At 33.7% G+C, this 19,856-nt stretch overlaps 2 protein-coding genes and 1 long non-coding RNA gene across 5 annotated transcripts in view; 2 read left to right on the top strand and 1 right to left on the bottom strand.

Annotated features, from left to right (window-relative positions):
- The window catches only part of LOC127839632 (60 kDa neurofilament protein-like), a 35,655-nt gene extending 22,627 nt beyond the window's left edge, over window positions 1-13,028 (top strand). The window contains exons 9-13 of the mRNA XM_052368017.1: window positions 911-1,017; window positions 10,193-10,380; window positions 10,727-10,831; window positions 11,328-11,447; window positions 12,265-13,028. Coding sequence (XP_052223977.1) covers window positions 911-1,017; window positions 10,193-10,380; window positions 10,727-10,831; window positions 11,328-11,447; window positions 12,265-12,306 — 562 coding nt within the window. The 3' untranslated portion in view covers window positions 12,307-13,028. The remainder of the gene's footprint in view (window positions 1-910; window positions 1,018-10,192; window positions 10,381-10,726; window positions 10,832-11,327; window positions 11,448-12,264) is intronic.
- Window positions 6,994-8,406, top strand: LOC127837302 (uncharacterized). 3 transcript variants are annotated; one of them, XR_008029223.1, is made up of 3 exons: window positions 6,994-7,019; window positions 7,886-8,005; window positions 8,387-8,406. It is a non-coding gene; the product is annotated as an uncharacterized LOC127837302 (long non-coding RNA). The 3 variants fall into 3 exon arrangements; XR_008029224.1 differs by lacking the exon at window positions 6,994-7,019 and adding an exon at window positions 7,402-7,427; XR_008029225.1 differs by lacking the exon at window positions 6,994-7,019 and adding an exon at window positions 7,453-7,478.
- Window positions 13,029-15,079: 2,051 nt separating the features above from the next.
- Window positions 15,080-19,856, bottom strand: part of LOC127838981 (uncharacterized) — a 14,480-nt gene continuing 9,703 nt past the window's right edge. Inside the window, exons 7-8 of the mRNA XM_052367125.1 lie at window positions 17,587-19,856; window positions 15,080-16,136 (exon numbers count right to left, since the gene is read on the bottom strand). The exon at window positions 17,587-19,856 is cut by the window's right edge and continues 258 nt beyond it. Coding sequence (XP_052223085.1) covers window positions 19,362-19,856 — 495 coding nt within the window. The 3' untranslated portion in view covers window positions 15,080-16,136; window positions 17,587-19,361. The remainder of the gene's footprint in view (window positions 16,137-17,586) is intronic.

A 19,856-nucleotide genomic window follows, 5' to 3' on the forward strand; every position in this document is an offset into this window, starting at 1 on the left:
ATTGTGTTAGTAATATATCTCGACTGCAACACTAACAATATTTCATAGAGAACATTTCTTTTTATCTAAGATTAGTCAAAGAAAGAAATGTATAGCATTTATCATAAGATAAAATTATTTCTAATAATGGGCTTATATTCTTAAAGCTTCTACGAGAAATCTGAACTTAAGTTGGACAAAGGGAACAAATTATAAACAAATGTTCTATTGTTTTAAGATTAACAATTATGAAGTTTTGCTTAAGATATCCATATTTTAGGAATATGTTAATGTGTAAAATATTTTATTGTAAAATGAACGAAACCCAAAATAGGAATATTTTTAAGAATACATTTAATTAATTATTAAAATTAAAAGATATTTGAATGCAAGGCATTAATTATCAGAATTTTGATTACGGTATATTCTTAAAATTCAACTTAGATCGTTTTTGGAATACAAGTTGTCATTGCTTTAAATTGCAGCATGAGATATTGTTTAATTTTAGTAGAAAGATAAGATTTAAATTGATCTTGGAGAGAATGAGACATTATTATTATTGTTTTAAAATACCAGTCCTGGGTCCATTTTTACAACGCTTTCGAAGACTTCAAAATTAAGGAAAAACTCTTTTGACTTTATTAACGTGCAGGCTACAGATAGTGCTTATGTAAATACAAAAAATAGAAATAGATGCGGTTTATGCCAAGTTTGACTCAACATAAAAGATAGTATTGGATATTTTTATGAAAGCAATATTCTTTATTCTGATATAAAGAAATAAAACTCCAGCTGCTCCATCAGTATTGTATTGCTATTATACATACGTTCTTGGTCCTTTATTTATGGCAAGTGACCAATTGCCAAAACAGTAAGGCCTTATTCTGAGAGTCGATGGGTGAGTTCAGCTCCTGGTCTGTTTTATTTGCAGCATGAAGCGTATCATCGAGGACCAAGCTAAGCTCCAGTCCGAGGGTGGGGCTCAATTAGCCGGAATCATTGCTGGTGGACGGGGCGGCTCCTCGTCTCAAACATCCAGTTAGTAATAAAACACCAACACACATATGTTTCACAGGAGAGACAGGGAATAAAACATTTCATCCCAACCAATCATCTGGGACACTATTTATATCGATATTCTAGTTGTTCTGTCCGTTGACGGTCTTGAGTCCAACTTTTAACTCTTTAAATTATAACAATCTGTGACTATTTTATTGTAATATGCTTGTCTGACTTTATTTATCACGGTTCTTAAAACCAGTTGTTACTTGCGGTGGTACTTCAGCAATAAATCGTCAGAGCAATACAAATTAATAAATTGCATTATGAAGTTGTTATTATGGTAAAGAAAGTAATCAAAATTGAATCTCGCAGGATATGTTCATGAACCATATGCAGGTTTCTAAACTATACCTTTAAGAAAACACAATAAATCATTTTAACATAGAAACTGCATATCATTTTTAATCAAGTCAAGTGTAGCGGTACACGATAATTTATTGAATATCTGTATAAGTCAGTGTCCCATGGAAAATGCTTTTAGTTAGTTAGGTGTACTGATTGTTAAACAAACTGTACAAGTGTTATTTTTTAACATACGACATAGTGTACTGCTTGTATCCAATGTTCACACGTATAGTATGTTGTTTTTTAATTGTTTCACACTATTGCTTATAATAGTCGGTTACCGGTTGTACAATATATGGTGTGTTTGACATTTGTGTTTTGCAAAATCAAGGACGCTTCTCACGTGTATTCGCGATGCTGTATTTGCTTTTTAGCCTAGGCATTATACGGATTGGGCTGGACAAATATATGTTATTGCCGCATGTGAAATTAACCCTTCTCCTGGTTGGTGAAATTCGTATACATTATAAAATGCTTTTAAAAATTAGCATAAAAGAGTCCATAATATGAATGTGCCTATGCCTATCCGTCAAAAATGTATCTTTATATAGAAATTTAATGTATTTGATGAGTGTGTGGTTACCTCTTCTAAATTTATTTTACATGTGAAAGGAATTGATCACAATTTTAACCCATTTATGCCTAGTGGACTCTCCCATCCTTCTAAATTGGATCAATTTATTTCCAAAATTAGGGATGTCTAGTATATTTATTTCTATATTTAGAATATCTCTTACAGAAATTCCTTTAAGCAAACAGCGCAGACCCTGATGAGACGTCGCATCATGCGGCGTCTCATCTGGGTCTACGCTGTTTGCTAAGGCCTTTTTTTCAATACGCTGGGCATAAATGGTCTAAGTAATATAGTGGTTTGAACTCGCCAGATTGCTGCTCAAAGGAACACTGGGTTAATAGTGTAGAATATGCTTTAGTGCGATACCAGTTTATCCACGTGGGCACTTCAGAATAATGAAATGTTTTAGAACTAGAATAATTAATAAAAATTTCAACTTGTTTATTAAATATTTTATTGGCGTTTTTACTTTTTAAAGTCCAAAACGAAAGATGAATGCGACAAGTTCACATTTTCAATTTGATTACAAACGGAAATTTTACGATTTAACATATTCATATTGGGTGGTTTTATCATTAACCTAGATTAGAACAAAAATGTCAGAGAGGCTAGAAACATTTCAATAGGATCTATAGGTACACAATAGCAGTAAACATAGCATATTAATGCAATTTTTTACAGGGAACTTTTATATGATAAATTTAATTACACAAAACATATTGTCCACGGGGAATATTGTTTAGATCCACCTGCTAAGCCGAAAAACGCCGCGCCTGAACCATTGCAGAAAAAGCCTGGTTTGTGATTTTTATAATCAGTTAAGCTAACGAAGTGTGCATTTTCACATTATTGTACCTTTTCTATCGTAGATCATATCACCTGTCTTAAACTTGCCATCCTTGTGTAAATATAAATTAAAACTTGAAAATATAGATGTGTATGTTAGTTGTGAACATGTTTAGCAGTTGCCATTGAGTGTGTTTATCTTGTTATATGTAGATGTGTGTTATGTTATCAAACAAAAAGACTGCTACCACACACGAAATGTGTTTGTATAGTGAACATTTCTAACGACAATTGAATTAACAAACTATTGAACAATCTGCTTCATATATATTGTTAAGGGACATGTTCAAATTGTGTACCATTATGTTGGTGTTGGTTGAAAGAGTGCAAGCTTTTGCTTTGATGTTAAGCGACACGGATGGCTCATGTATCACTCATATTTTTAAGTTTTTAATTTATATTTACATGTTCATATATTTTATTACTAACTGAAATGTATTTCGTTTATAAGAAAAATGGTCCTCATTGAGTAAGATTAATGTGTGAATTGCTTTATTAAATTGATTTTTAACAATAAGGTAATACTTTATTTACTAGATTTTTAGCTTACATATGTTACTTCAATTTATTACAATAAATATTTAACCCTTTGCACGTTGCTTGGTTGTAGATTTTATGCTTTCGACGTTAATTAAAAATGATCAGAACTTGTTTGTTTTTACAACATATTAATTTTTTAACATATATATTTTCCTGGACATGCGTGTCATATGCTTGGTGACAGATTTGCTTTTCCGAATCTACTAACTTTACTTGCATGAAACTAACATTGTTCATCATTTGGCGCTTCAATGAATTAGTACGACTATACTCAGATGTTAAGTAATGATCCATCAAAGACGAACCAACACGTATAAGTGCTAGTGTATTTTACGTTTCGTCGGTGTCTGTGTCATCACACGCAAACGCGCCTGTTCTGCTTACAAACCAATCGGAGCACTTACTTTAATAAAATGACGAACGATCGTTGCGTTTGTGTCGTGTCACGTGAGACAAGCTTTTACAAGCAGCCATTGAGGAAACATTCAAATACCTTTAACCACTCCCTGGATTACAGTATAGTTTAATACTTTTGTGTATGTTTACCTGTTACTGACCTCTCACTAATATGTTCAATTTCTATCTAATTATCGTAAAATATTATAACATTCTTGTAGTTATTAAAGATTTCTGTAATACTATATAACAACAACTTTGATATAGCATTATATTATAAGTGTAATGTGTTTTAAAATGAACAAAATACAATTAAAATATCAAATATACACTATTTACATATAAATGGTAATTGATTTAAATATAGTAAAAACTATTTATATTTATGATAAGGAGTATTTACGGGTCCTCGTTTGTGTATTTTTTTTTTTTTACCGGGTGGGGTAGGCATTTTTTTTTTTGATTTTACTTTGGGTGTTGTGTTATTTTATAAGTTTTTTTGGAAGTTTCTATCTCATTCTCCGTTCTTCCTTCTAGAACCCACCATTATGAGTAAGTATAGTAACAAGTGACGGCTCTGTCTTGTGTGTGTCTTGTCTTGAACATGTACTCTGTCCTTTGAGGAGATATGGAGTTTGACCCTGCCAAATATCATACTTGTGGAACCTTTATTAAGGGTTGTAGTGAACTAATTAAAAAACATGTGGTTTGGCTAGTATTGGACCATTGTAGTTGATCACGAACATGTTTTAACATTCTAAATCATTGTGTTTTATGTAATCTTAAACTATCACTCATTTAACAGATTCCATTTTGTGAAATATATTAACTATTGAAGATGTTATATACCAAGAGATCTTTTATAACTTGTATCTGATACTTATCCACATAATTATGTTTTGAAGAAAGGTCTATTTTCTTAGTCGGGTTTTCAATAGCATAACTAACAAACCAGTCGGTTTAACTCTAGTTTTAAATGCATGCATGCCTTAATTGATTAACAAGCGTTTGTGATGATATTAGTTAAAGTTCATACGAAATTCAAACCCTTAGTTCTTGTATCGGTTTGGCAGTTAACGGATGGTTCAAAAGAATGTAATTTCTTATTCGAGACTGTCACAGTATGTATTGGCATGATTGTCCAATCATAAGAATCCTTACCTCTATTAACATGTTTTTGTTCGTTCTATTTATAATCAGCAACGTGTAATTGAGATGGAATAGATTTATTAAGTGCATGTCTAGAAATAACTTGTAATGGATAATCGGCACTCCGTATCAATGTGCACTTAACCCTTTCAGTGCGGGAACCGGATTTTAAAGGCCTTTGCAAACAGTTTGGATCCAGATGAGACGCCACAAAACGTGGCGTCTCATCAGGATCCAAACTGTTTGCTGTTCTGATAGTATTCTTTGAAAAAAATCGAAGAAAATGCTAATTTTAGAAATTCTGCAGACGACATTTTAGCAGACGACAAATTTCCCAGCATGCAAAGGGTTAACATTCACGAAATTTAAGATCTTTGTTTACAAAGAAAGCTGCTTTACAACAAGTTATCGTGATTTAAAATGAATGTATGCTTCTGTGCTTTTACACTTACTTAAACAAAGAACAAACGTCATTAAATCTTAAATAAGGTATATAAATATCAGGGTGCAAACAGGGATTTGCTTAACATAGCAACGCGATATTTGCGACCAATCATCTACCGACGTTTAAAGATACCTTGTAAGTATATATCGCTGTTAAATAAATTTATTAGCCTTTGAATGTTTGGTTGCCTCGCATTAGTCATTATGTAGCAGTATAAATTATTAATTATATACTTTTTGTTGACCCTCTGGTTGAATGCTCCTTTCATATATGCATATATATATAAATAAAATCCTTACGCAACACGAACACAAAACAGTGGAATCTGTATTTAAAAAAAAATGATAAACTTGAAATAAATTATTAATTTGATATCGCATTAGAAATCCTGACTTTAAAATTCTATGTCTGTATCAATGTAGTATTTGTTGTGGCACTTTATTATTCGGAGACATCTAGATTTAGACTAATAATTTAATTAGAAATATGGCTATGGTTCATTTTGAAAAGGGGAAGGGTCAATCGTAACATGTGGTAGGTTTAATTTAATGTTGGATATAAATTGCATGTTTACCCTCTGTTTGTTTAAAATTTCTTTTTGTTTCTGATCTTGCAAAACACATAATTCGATTATTATTATATATATGTGATTATTTTTTGTAGCTTTATGTAGACACCCAATTTGTAACTTTCTTAAAAAAGACATTATTGTTTATTAGGGTCTAAACACATATCATTATTTATTACTGATAATTTCATTTATAATTATTGCCAACAATGCCTTTGTCAATGTCATCTATCTGTCTGTATATTAGAAATACTAAGAGTGAGTGTATTTATTTTTTAACTAGCTATGAGCGAGTCAACAGGTCTGGTACGCGTCTCTAGATCTTCTAAATGCGCCATTTCAATCGCTGAAATTGCTCAGGATGGAACATTCTGCAGACTCGAGAACGGCTCGACCAGCAAGGTAAATTGTTGTGTCATTTATCTTCATCTCATTTTTAAACGAGTGTGTGCATGAAAAAGGGTCGAATGTGGTTTGTTGTTTATGTTATAATGTGCAAGTATACTTTCGATTGTATGTATATATATTCTTATTCCATTCAACATCGTGTTTTATACTTTGACTCAATTTTGCGAAAATATTTACTTTAATTTAGTTACAAAATTGTATAATTGTTTCATTGTAACTTTCAGTTTCCTGTTTCTAATTGAATCTCTAGATATCGTGCAGAATTGTGTCTGCCTTACAGCACTAAATAAAAATGTATTATTATGATTATACTTCCAAAAAATTTTAACTGTAAGACAATTTAGTTAGAGTAATTTAAAAAATGTTGACATGCAATTTGTCAAATGGTATTTGTAGTGAGCAAAATTATTGAGTATTTCTGGCGAGACTTCTGCTTTAATTGTCATTCGCAATAATGTATCTGTATTTGTAGTTACTAGCACGTTTCGTGTGATTTTCAATCTTTGATACATCTGACTCGTCACAAAAAAAGTAAATTGGACTATTTTCAGGATTTCGACCTTTCCAACTGGACTCTCGAAAGGAAACACCCCAAGGGTCGTTCTACTTACCAGTTCCCGAGCGACTACAAGCTTGCGCCACGCAAGTCCGTGAGGGTAAGTGCGATACCTTATATTGTCAATTTAGCGCCACGCAAGTCCGTGAGGGTAAGTGCGATACCTTATATTGTCAATGAAGCGCCACGCAAGTCCGTGGGGGTGAGTGCGATACCTTGTATTGTCAATTTAGCGACACGCAAGTCCGTGAGGGTAAGTGCGATACCTTATATGGTCAATTAAGCGCCTCGCAAGTCCGTGGGGGTAAGTGCGATACCTTGTATTGTCAATTTAGCGCCATGCAAGTCCGTGAGGGTAAGTGCGATACCTTATATGGTCAATTAAGCGCCTCGCAAGTCCGTGGGGGTAAGTGCGATACCTTGTATTGTCAATTAAGCGCTACGCAAGTCCGTGAGGGTAAGTGCGAAACTTTGTATTGTCAATTAAGCACCACGCAAGTCCGTGGGGGTAAGTGCGATACCTTGTATTGTCAATTTAGCGCCACGCAAGTCCGTGAGGGTAGGTGCGATACCTTGTATTGTCAATTTAGCGCCACGCAAGTCCGTGAGGGTAAGTGCGATACTTTGTATTGTCAATTTAGCGCCACGCAACACCGCGAGGGTAAGTGCGATACCTTGTTTTGTCAGAATATTGGGATTATTTCGTTCTTTTTTTGTCGCAGCGAGTATGATTTTATGATATAAGGAACTAACTTACAATCCATAAACATGTATATGTTCCTGGCATTCTTCTTGAGTGATGAAGAGCGTTGTTGTCATGAATGATGTGTTGTTTTTTCTATAATAGCGATCTGCGTGTGTTTGTGGTGAATGTCCCTGTTACATTATTTCCCTATTGTGCAGGCCTTTTTAGTTATCTTTATAAGAGAAGTTAATGACAGACAAAGCATATAGATTAGTTAGTGTCTCTACCTTAACACAACAGATGTAAGAAATACGTGTATTTTTTTCTCGCAGATCTATGCAAACTCGTTCGAGGACGAGGCCGGACCAGATGACCTTGTTGCCTCCAAGACAACTTGCAAGTCCTGGGGAGTTGGCAGCGGGGAATACAAACTCTGCGACGACAAAGGAACGGTGCGTATTAATTTGCGGTTTATTTTTGTATTTTTGTTTTTTTTGATGCAAAAACTCTTATAGGAGGATCTGATTAAACCATATGCCATTGTGTTTCCTCTTTTGACATTAGTCGTTCCTGTCATCTTTGCTACCGTACGGTGAATTTATACCCTTTAATGAATATGATTAAAGTATAGATGCTACATTTTTATACATTGTATTAGCGAACTTGTGTTAATTACATAGAATATATAACTCGGATGCCTTTTCATGGAGCTAAGTCTTTGTATATATCAGTTTATCGCGGTTACGTGAAGTTTCGGGTATTTACCAAATTAAATTTTCTCCTGATGATGTTTAAGGAGTTATATTATTCGAATATCTATCTTCTTCTTTCAGGAGAAGGCAAATTCCAAGATTGACTTCCAAACCGACAAATAACGAAATCAACGGATATAACGAAACGACGTTTATGAACTTATTGTCGCAACACGCTTGTTTTTCTGTATTTTGAATCGATGCCTTGATGTTGGTGGTTGTGAAATAATATTTTTAATATCAATATGTGTTGAGAAATTACTATGCATATCATAAATGCAGTTAATATGAATATGTATTATTATTTATGACGAAAAAGGAACACTACTTTTTTAATATTTAGTTTTTTATGCGAATTGGTTTTTAATTTTTGTTGAATCTGCTTATATATATATATTTCGGTTTCTATGATATGGCATTTATCAACCGTTTTAATTTGTAATCCCTTTGCATGTATTTAAGTTTCATTCATATTTTGTTTCATGGTGCTCTTCGAATGCAAATGTTCATGTATGAACCATGTTCACTTGTTCATGTTTCAAAGTGAAGACTAGATTTGTACATAAAATAAAAAAAATTAAGTGCCATGGTAAAAAGGAATCTTGGTTTTATTTTTAATAAATATGTCTTTTTGTCAGGTGTAGAAAGGTTATTTTATTTCTGGAATTCGGTCATATAATTTAATGATATTATAATTGTAGGTACATGTAATATTTAAGATGTTAAAATGTTTAGATATATACATATATATTTACATTGTGTTGAACAATATTATGAATATATATTATTTTTAAATTATCGTAAAGAGGAGAAGCTGTTTGTATGGATTTTAAAAAAGGAACTTTCGTAATATTTGCCTAATTAAAATGTGAACACTATCCAATCGCTTTAAACATATTTCTAATTCCAGGTATCACGACATGTGTTTTTTGGTAGTGTTTTAGTATGAGTGGCACTATACAAATGTGTAATGGTGTATTTGTAATAAATCTTGAAACGATGTTGTTATGTATATTTTACATTAGCTTTCGTTGAGATTCCCTGCTTTTTAGAATAACATAAGAGACAGTTAAAAGTTGAACTTAGATAAGATCTAGATTCGTTTGAAGTGAGAGGATGACTAGTAATTAGCGCCGTGTGCACTAACAGATCTGTGAGACAATAATCTGACACTACATATTTGTATGCATTTAATGCAAGTGTATATTCTGATCGCACCATCAGTAGTTTGCAAGCTTACTTAGGTGTGGCGAAGGAACACAGAGTAGCCGTTTGGATACCTAGCGCATATAGCCGTGTACATATTTGAGCATATACTACTCGAATGGGTCAGGTATGTTATGTTTATTTGCAATTTATAGTTATATTGTACTATAAAAACACAATTTTACGCATTAAGAACATTAAGATTTTGCATGCTGTTGCATATAGACGCTTTCAACTATGGTGATAGTCACGCTTTATATTGGTTATGGAATTGGCCACGATACTGTGTTGCATGTTTTATGTTACTTAACGAAGTGTGATTACTAATAACTTCTAGGATTTCAACGAAATAATACTCAGATCGTAAGTCGCACAGAAACTTTTACATGACCATTGAACGTTTTGAGAGAGAAAAACAGTGTATTGCCAGGACAAAACATATAAATTAGCACACAACAACCCGATACATACTTAACATAGATGTACTTCTGATTAAAGATACAATTCATCACACAACAACATATATGTTTCTATATATGTAAGTCCTTTTGCGCATAGGGTAACGTAATATTAGGCCTGCACAAAAAAAAATCGATGTTCTATTTCTTGACCTTTATATTACGACCACATTATGTGAGGACAAACCCATTAACAATATTCTGTTGCTTTACCTTCGCATAGGTAGCTATTCAAGATCCGGTGGAATGTCAATGTCCGGCGGTGGAGGAGGCGGAATGTCATCGATGTCGTCAATGAGCGAGTCAACTGGCATGGTGAAGGTGTCCAAGTCCTCCAAGTGCGCAGTGACCTTCGCCGAGGTCGCCCAGGACGGATCATTCGTGAGATTGGAGAACGGATCGCCGTCGAAAGTATGTAACTTAGATTTCGATTATATATATATATATATATATGAACTACTGAAAAACATTCGTTAGGAAAACATCCCGTAAGTTTGTACTTATAGTCGAAAGGTACTTATCATCATCTACCTATATACAATTTTGATATTCGAGAGACTCAATTTACGCGGTAAGATCGTTTACGAAGTTCTTAATTAGGCTATTTGATTGTAGCCTTACAGCCTCTTGTAAGTGGAAGATCAGAAACACTTATCTAGAAGAACTTGGTATTTTGCGCTCAAGAAAATACCCGGATGACGATAGTATTTCTGATTGGCTGGGCGTTTATTTATGCTCTTGTTTTATTTATATTTAGGACTTTGACTTATCGAAGTGGAGCATCACTAGACGCCATCCACGCGGCACTTCTTCCTTTGAATTCCCAGACAATTTCAAGCTGACACCGAAACAGTCTCTTAGGGTAAGGAATCACAGGCATTTAGTAGTGTGTCGCCATACACAAACATGCTAAGATTTTACCATCATCACGTCTGCTTTAAAGCTATAACAATCGAAGAAATAAACGTGTCTCTATTTCCACTTTTGTGTAACAGCGCAATGACGTCGTCGTTTGGTTTATTTATTGCTATTTTATGTTGTTCACGTGTTTAACCGAATGCCTTTTGTGTTGTTGTTTTTTTCAAAACCTCGCATGGAAACTTATGTTTAGTCAATATTGAACGAGTATCTTCTTCATGTTTGACACGTGTAAGTTAGTTAATATAATTGCTTTGCGCTTAGCAGTAATGAAAATGATCATTGATTGTGAAATTTCATGAAGAATAAACATCAAATCGTTGGCGGTATATATTTTAGTTTGTTGATTTGTTAAAAACTAAAAAGTTATTCATTTTGATCTTACCGAGAAAATAATTGTGGACAAAATTGTGAGATCATAAACGTATACTTTTTTTCAGATTTTCGCCTATTCCTTCTCAGATGATGCTAAATCAGGCGATCTGATCGCCGACAAGGCGTCCTGCAACTCTTGGGGAACCGGAAATGGCGAATACACGCTTCTGGATGACAAGGCCAATGTAAGATCATAAGTGATTGGTTGTCCAATGAGAATCGCTTCTTAGAGAGAAAAAGCCCTTATGAGCCAATCAAAACGGTTGCTACATGGAGTAGTTAAATTTCATTGAATGACAGAAACAAACATATTGCGATATTTTTTAGTTGATGGCTGTCTGATCCCTTTTGAATGAACACATCTGGAATATGAGTGCATAAAAGTATCCATCAAACTAAGTTTCATGGTTAACATGTTGGTGGCTTTAGTTAATTTTGGTATATAAAATAATTCACAAAACGACATTATATTTTTTTTCAATTAAATCTTAAATGTTGAATAAATAGAATGTAGTATAATACATGTATTTACCAATTGCATAAAAATGAAAAACTACATGAACGATTTTAGTTATCCTGGCTATAAAAGCACTATGCTCAACTAAAAGTCCATGTGTTACCTGATGTTGTTTTAGTTGCTCCTGGTCGAGGTGTTCTTTTCAGTAATGCTAAGTCGCAAAGTTGTTTTTCTATAATATTTGACTTTAATATTTAAATAAGTTGTTAATTACATGTAAGAGATGTTTATGTTTTTTTTGTGAAGTCTAATTATTAACTAAAAATTATGCAAGTATACATTACTTTAAAATAGCATTGACAAGTGGGCTTAAAATAAGTTTCGTTTAAATAATACTTCACTAAAATGTCCAATGAGTTCCTGTCCCTTGATATGTATTAGGATATAAAAATAATAATAATATTAAAAAAAAAAATATCCGTAGTTGTATAATTCTTAAAGTTATCTGACTGTTGATGATTCTACCATGCTGCAGTTCATTTTAGGAGAAGGCCACATCCAAGCTGGAGTACGCAGCCGCGAGGTAAACTGACGTCACAAACGCCGGGACGCTGCTATGACGTCAGTGTTGATATGACGTCAGAAAATATTCGAAACTAAAACAATAATGAACTTTTGCTTCTTTCGCCATTGTATGGCTCTTTTTATGTAAGCGTTTTTGTAGGTTTTCATTATAATGATATCACTACATTGTGTGTTACATGAATTATTTCCTTTTTTCTCGAACTATAGAGGAGAGTCTGTATTATTCGCTTAAAGCTTTCTAATAGATATTTTAATATTGCATTGCATGTAATATCACAACATGATTTCTAAGGGTGCTTGTATGTCTAAAACGTGGACTGGTGTATTTCTATAATGCATCAATTCTTGATGTAAAGCGTTTCAGATTTACAATTAGTTCATTCTAATATATTGTGTATTTAAAACACATGACGATATCATGTGTATGTTAGCATTTTTCAATTGAGAAAACAAACAATATTTGGCAAGCAAGAACTGCAAAAATTAGAACTAAAACATAAATGCACAGGTATAATGCACTTTATAGTATGTGTTAAAGTTCAGTCATTACATTTAAGAAATGTCTAATTATATTTTTTTATAAAATATACGATTATTTATTAATAGATAGTATATTGAGTGACTGTCTGATCATCGTACGTATGGCAGAAACTTTAAACATCATGACATGGGCTTTAGATGTTTGTGAATTATTGGAGTAGCTTTGAATAAATATATATTTATATACACTGTATGTATTGTCCATGTACCCGTCTTAGTTCTTATTTATCAGATGCACAGTTATTAATAGAAGCTGCGTTTCTGTCTGTTAATAGAAAGATCGTCCAAGGATTTTAATGCAAAATAATTGATGATGCAAACGTGTGGTATCATTTAATATTGAACTTATATAAATACATAATGGACCAAAACAATTCTTCATAAATAATATCTTCATGGCAAAAAGGTTTATCACAACTAACAATATGACAAAATCTAATAAACAACGGACCATGACGTCGTTTATGACTGAATAACCGAATATTTCGTGTGTATTCAACAGCGACTTTAGGTACTTCAAATTAAAGTTACATTTATACATAAGCCGAAAACTGTACGTTTTGTAAAATATTGAACGGTCGAAGGCGCGTAGTGGACTACTACCACCCAATATTAAAAGTATGGTAAGGCCACGACTTTTATATTTCTTGGTTTACAAAACCGCCGACCCTAATTTTTGGAAAATGAGAAAAAAAATAAAATCGGAAAATCGTCTTTTTTTTAAATATTTTATTCCCGACCGCACTGCAAAACGAGCGAAACGAGAAAAAAAAACGATCCGGTTTGAGTACGGTTGCGAATAAAATCAAGTAAAGACAATCAACGATTGGTTCACATATATTGCAGAGATCGGGATATTTTTCAATGTGACACATTATGTACCAGTCCTTTTATGGGCACTTCTCAAAATTTATTTCGGGTAAAAATTTCAGACAATAAAAAAATCAGCGTCAGTAAAATGTCGACCCCATCAAAATTTATTTCCGAGTCTGTGACGCAACTATATTGTTTAACATGTTAATTATATTAAACAAACCCGATATTATAGTAGATAAAAAGTATTTGATAATTAGTATAAATAATCCAAGAAAACACTGCCATTATTTACGATAAATGTGTTTAGAAATTTTGTAAACACGTCCGCCATAGTTTATAGGAACTGTACAGAAAGTTTGGAAATCGGAACAAATCGGTATATCTTGGAAAATCATTGATAAATGTATTTGTTGTTTCAATGCTTAGGGCCGAGTAATTTCGGCAAATCGGAACTCAACTTGCGTAAAACACTAGCTCAATTAACCATTAAACTCCGCCTCCGTTCTCTGCAAAAGATTCGGAGGCGGAGCTATGCACGTGCTTTTATTAAATTGGAGGATTGCAATTGAGAAACAAACACACGATTGGTTCGGCATGTTGATTGCTAGACAAAGGAAGCCAATTTTTTCGGCGCGAAATTTGTCGCTTTATTGCTTCCGACAGAAAGCGGCTTTCCTTTGATGACGTCAAACTGTCAATTCACACAGACTGCACATTTTCGGAAGACTTTAACTGACTCCTTGTTTACAATTCCGGTAAAAAAAAACACTTGCTAACATTAAACTTTGGATTAAATTATCAAAATAAAGCAAAAGCGAAGTTGACAAATATGATTAAATTAATTTGCATCAGTTCAAATAAGACGTTTTGCGTTGTAAATCAACGAGTTTTCATGACAACAATAACTTTGACAAACATTACCGCGACGACGCATGGATCGATCTACCTCGATTTTTTTTTCATGTACCATCTCATTAGTTGAGTAAGAGCAAACACATACCGGATAATTTGTGTATGAGTAGTTTATCTTATATAAGATTTATGCAACGGGCATTGCATTGCGTAATGGTGCGCATCGAATTATGGAAATGAAGCGCAGTTTTTCGTTTTAATGGGAGAAGAACGCATGTCATGTAATGGAGTGTTTAAAATTGCCTGATGTTACAAAAGGTGCTTTTAGGACTCATTTCATTTGAAGATATAGATGTGTTTCATTGCATAATTTGATTTTTTGTCTCTTTGTTAAGGTTATAAAAGATATGTTGTCTTTGTTCTGATGTTATTAGTATAAACTTTTTTTTCCAATGCTGTTTTTTTTTTTTTTTTTTTTTCGACCGCCCGATGGACCATTTTCAAAATAATTTTTGTAAACCAATAAAAAAAAAAGTCGTGGCCTAAAGTGAGAACAATCAGATGACGTCACAGCTAAGTTTTAATTCGTAATAATACAACCACCTGCGTTTGTGGTTTTTATATAAAAAAAAGCATTTTCATCATCGGTTGGATACATAATGATGATATTAACATAACCAATATTTTAAAATAAAATTACTTATATTTACACCTCAGATCTCAAGACGAGTAAAGTAATATAAATCATATAAATGAATATCGATTTCATGAATGAAAATTATAAACCTTTAAAATGACAGCCTTTTATACATAATAGGCATCAAATGCATAATTTATAGCAGGGGTGTTTATATGTGTACAATACGAAGTTATGACGCACCGTCAAGTTGAAAGTGTTGTTATGTACTTAATTTTATACGTCGCGCGTGAAACAATCGGCTATTTTAATATGAGCCGTGCTCTGTGAAAAGGGGGTTTAATGCATGTGCAGTCTGCTAATCTGGCTAATCAGGGACGACACTTTCCGCTTTTATGATATTTTCGTTACATAAGGTCTCTTCTTAGCAAACATCTAGTTTTGGCGGTAAGTGTCGTCCCCGATTCGCCTGTGTGGACTGCACAGGCTAATCTGGGACGACACTTTACGCACATGCATTAAACTCCTTTTTCACAGACCACGACTCATATATATTAACAATCGATATAACTAGTTTCAATAACTATGACAATTAATTAATATTATCATGTCTCTGGTTTGTCAATGTATAAATACTGGTAAATAGCATATGCACGTCATTTTAGTTCTGAGAGCGTTATGTGTTTGCACTAGTGTTCTATTAACCGACGAATCTAATATGCACTCAAGCATGAAGCAATGTAATTAAGAAATTAACATCGCTTGGTGCCCATGGAGCATGTAGTAGGTATATACAAGTCAATTGGATTCATGGTATCTAAATATATGCATATCTGTCGGAGGCACAGTAAAGTCATGTGTCACTCTTTAACGCGCCCTGTTGCGACCAAATTTGTAGGCGTAATAATTTCGTCGATGTTTTCTTTTCTGCGTCGACACGACATGTCTCTCGCTTACACTTTCTGGTTTGCTTCCATGAGCTTTTACCTAAAAGGTGAAATAAAAAATTCATATAATATGTTTACAGAGCGCTAAGTTTAATAGAATTAACACATACACAAATTGGCTACTAATAAAAAAGAACAAATATGTTTATAGTCGCTCCTTCAACGACGATTTAAGGCATAAAATCTTATATCTTCAACAATATTTTGCATTTTATTATTTCTTCTCATATCGTCCGAAACTTTAAAACCTTCACGTAAGAACCATTTAAATTGGTCCTTTATGGCTTTTGCTTAAAAAAAAGATTCTCATGTGACAGAAAACATATCCATGATCTAACCATGTATTTTCCATCCAGTACGTGCATTAAAACATGTCCACTGTTAGGCCATCCCTCTCTGAGCATATTTAACTGTGTTAATAATATTTATAGACACAATGTTTGGTTTTACAAAAAAACGAACCCTATGGGTATTGGCGTATTGCTGACAATAACACGTTTGTTATACATTTCAGTGACGTAAACAATTCAATTCAATTGTTGTATGATGTTCAATTCATCCGATATATTTCTGCGCGTCGATATATATGAATCGGTTTTACAAGCAAAAAACAAACGTATGTACACGACAAATAATTATTTTAAAAATATATGTTAATGATTTTTATTATTTCTTTAAAAACATAAAAAGTAAATTAATAGTATTTATTTCTTATAAAATGAGCCTCGTTGTGTGAAAACGGGTTTTAATGCATGTGCGTAAATTCTCATCCCAGATTAGCTTATGCAGTCTGCGCAGGCTAATCAGGGACAACACTTGTCGCCTAAAGTGGATTGTCGGTAAGAAAGGCCTTCTGTTAACGGAAAATATCCATAAAAGCGAAAGGTGTCGAGCATGTGTGATTGTTAAAGGGGCCTTTTCGTGGATTTTGGCATGAATTGAAGTTTGTCATAAAATGCTTTATATTGACAAATGAAAACATTGGATCTAAAAAGCTCCAGTAAAAAAAACAAGAATACAATTTAAAAAACAGGAAAAAAGTAACCCTCAACTGGGCTCGAACCACTGACCTCTGTAGTCCTGGAGTAAAAGTCTACCGCTTAGACCACTCGGCCATCCGTGCTCATACAACGAATGATGTATTTTTTACTTTATATAAGCAATCCTCGTAATTTCACAAAATACAACGACAACAACACAACTCTCCAAATTATTCAATCGTTTCGCGTTGCAACGCTTTATAATTTTCAGCTTTTGAATCGTCAAAAAATGCATATAATGGCAATATTAGAGCATGGGAAATGTTCACTATTACTGCTTCCTCACAAATATCATAACTAAACGAAAATGTGCGAATATGAAACAACTTTTTTTTATTTTGTAAATTTACCAAGACGTGAAAATGCCCCTTTAATCTGGGATGAAAATTTACGCACATGCATTAAGCCCCGTTTTTCCAGATCGAGGCTAAAATATTTATCATGACGTACCATTCGGTCTTCCTTCGGCATCTGCCCTGGTCTGGGTTTCACGTAGACCATCGGAACATGCAACCACACCATTCTTACAACGAGGAGTTCTTATTTCATGCGCTATTCGTTTTATGGTATTTTTTCTTTTTCCGTTATGACTCGCAGTTCTCTCATCCCTTTTGATGCGATTTATATATATAGGTTGTGTATAGGTTCAACACTGCAAATTAACACATCAAACGGTTAACATAATTTTAACTTGTTTATCCGTCTTTTGAATAATTCGAATATGTACGACTCGTTCGGCTTTAAAACTCTTTTATTTCTTGTTTTATTGTCAACGAAATATGTTCGGTTTTTTTATACATTTGTACTGACTAACATATATAAATAACGTTTGTTTGTAAACCTTGTATCAATCAGTATTAGCTAATAATTTGATAAACAATTAATGAGTATACAATGTATTTTTTTATTGCAAGTTAACGTGAAACAATCTGCCATAAATAGTAACGCGAATGTTACGTTTACAATTAATATTGATATATATGCTTAAAATACAATACACGTCGCTAACAACTTACATATATGTTTTTTGTTTGGCGATTGCGCACATGTTTCATGTTTATCTCTGAAGATGTAATCAACAATACATTCGATGTCGTAATACTGTTTTCATAACAGTACTTTTCGTTTGTCAACAAAGGTGTGTCTATAGTAAGAAAACAGTGATAAAAGTTGCATATATCTAAAATGATTAAGCAACAATGTTGGTACGATATTTGCAACAATGATAAAACAGAATTATCGTACGTATTTTACAATGACCCAGATGAAAAGTATGCTGATTTACAAAACAAAATATCAACATATCATACGATACTTAACAGACATACATGTGCATAAAAACATAAATAATAATACTTCGCATCAAATACTGAAAGTTCATAAATAAACAATAAATAATAAATCAAGGAGAAGTGTTAAATCAAGAGTATATTTTCATCAATTATTTTCAAAAGGCTATGAGATTGAGAAAAAAAGTAAGATTGAAAAACACAATCAAAACGAAGTCATCTAAACAAATGTAAAAATTTTCAACCAAACATACGTTAAGTGAGTTAACAAAACTAATAAAGTCTATCGATTTGTATACATCAGGAAGACCCTTGCAAGCCGACGTATCGGAGCCTGAACAAACCACCAAGAACGGTATAGCAGAAAACAACCAACATAAGTTGATGATAAATTAACTTTATTGTCATAATACGATCCTTGCATTCAGAAAACTGGTTCAATGCATATGCGTTAAGTGTAATCCAGATTAGCCTGTTCAGTCCACACGGGCTAATCAGGGATGACACTGTCCTCTTAAACTCGATTTTATGATTTAGAAGAGACTTCACTTAAACAAAAAATTCCATAAACACGGAAAGTGTCTTCCCAGATTAGCCTGTGCGGTCTGCCTCAGCAGGGAACGCACGTGCATTCAGACACGCTTACCCAGAACGATGGTCATATTATGTCCGGTACATAAAGTACAAGGTCGTACACACACAATTTAAGCTTAACCCATTTATGCCTAGCGTCTAGAAAAAAGGCCTTGGCAAACAGCGTAGACCCAGATGAGACGCCGCATGATGCGGCGTCTCATCAGGGTCTGCGCTGTTTGCTTAAAGGAAGTTCTGGAAGAAATATTCTAAATATAGAAATACATATACTAGACATCCCTAACTTTGGAAATAAATTGGTCCAATTTAGAAGGATGGGAGAGTCCACTAGGCATTAATGGGTTAATATATATCGCTTCGGTCTCCTTGCTTAGTCAACCTGCTAATGTCACTCGTCTCTTCTTGGTGGTGTTGTGGTGGACTTGGTAGCCGATACAGAAGTTCATCTGGAAGTTCCAATAACTGATCATGGGTCTCATCTTCCACGTTGTCTTCATAATTATTCAAATTCTCATCATTCGCGGTACCGTTTTCGGCGTCGTTCTCAGTTTCGTTTACAATATCACCATGCTCTCCTATCTGAGCATCCGGTGACGTTTTGCTGTCGACAGTTACTTTCCGTTTCGGCTTTGTTTCTACGCAGCCTGTGTATCTAAAAATAGACCTCGGATTCGATCGCAACTCTTGAATAATCTCCGACAACTTTTCGAACGCTTTCTTTCGCTTATCTCCCCTGATTCCGTACGTATCCAGCAAATTCATTCGCGGAAGATAGAAACTTGGGACAAATTTGTTCTTCAGCCCATCGCACAACATCTGCATCGTGACAAAAATCCA

Source organism: Dreissena polymorpha, chromosome 7, assembly GCF_020536995.1.
Source record: "Dreissena polymorpha isolate Duluth1 chromosome 7, UMN_Dpol_1.0, whole genome shotgun sequence".
Classification (NCBI taxonomy): Eukaryota; Metazoa; Mollusca; class Bivalvia; order Myida; family Dreissenidae; genus Dreissena; species Dreissena polymorpha.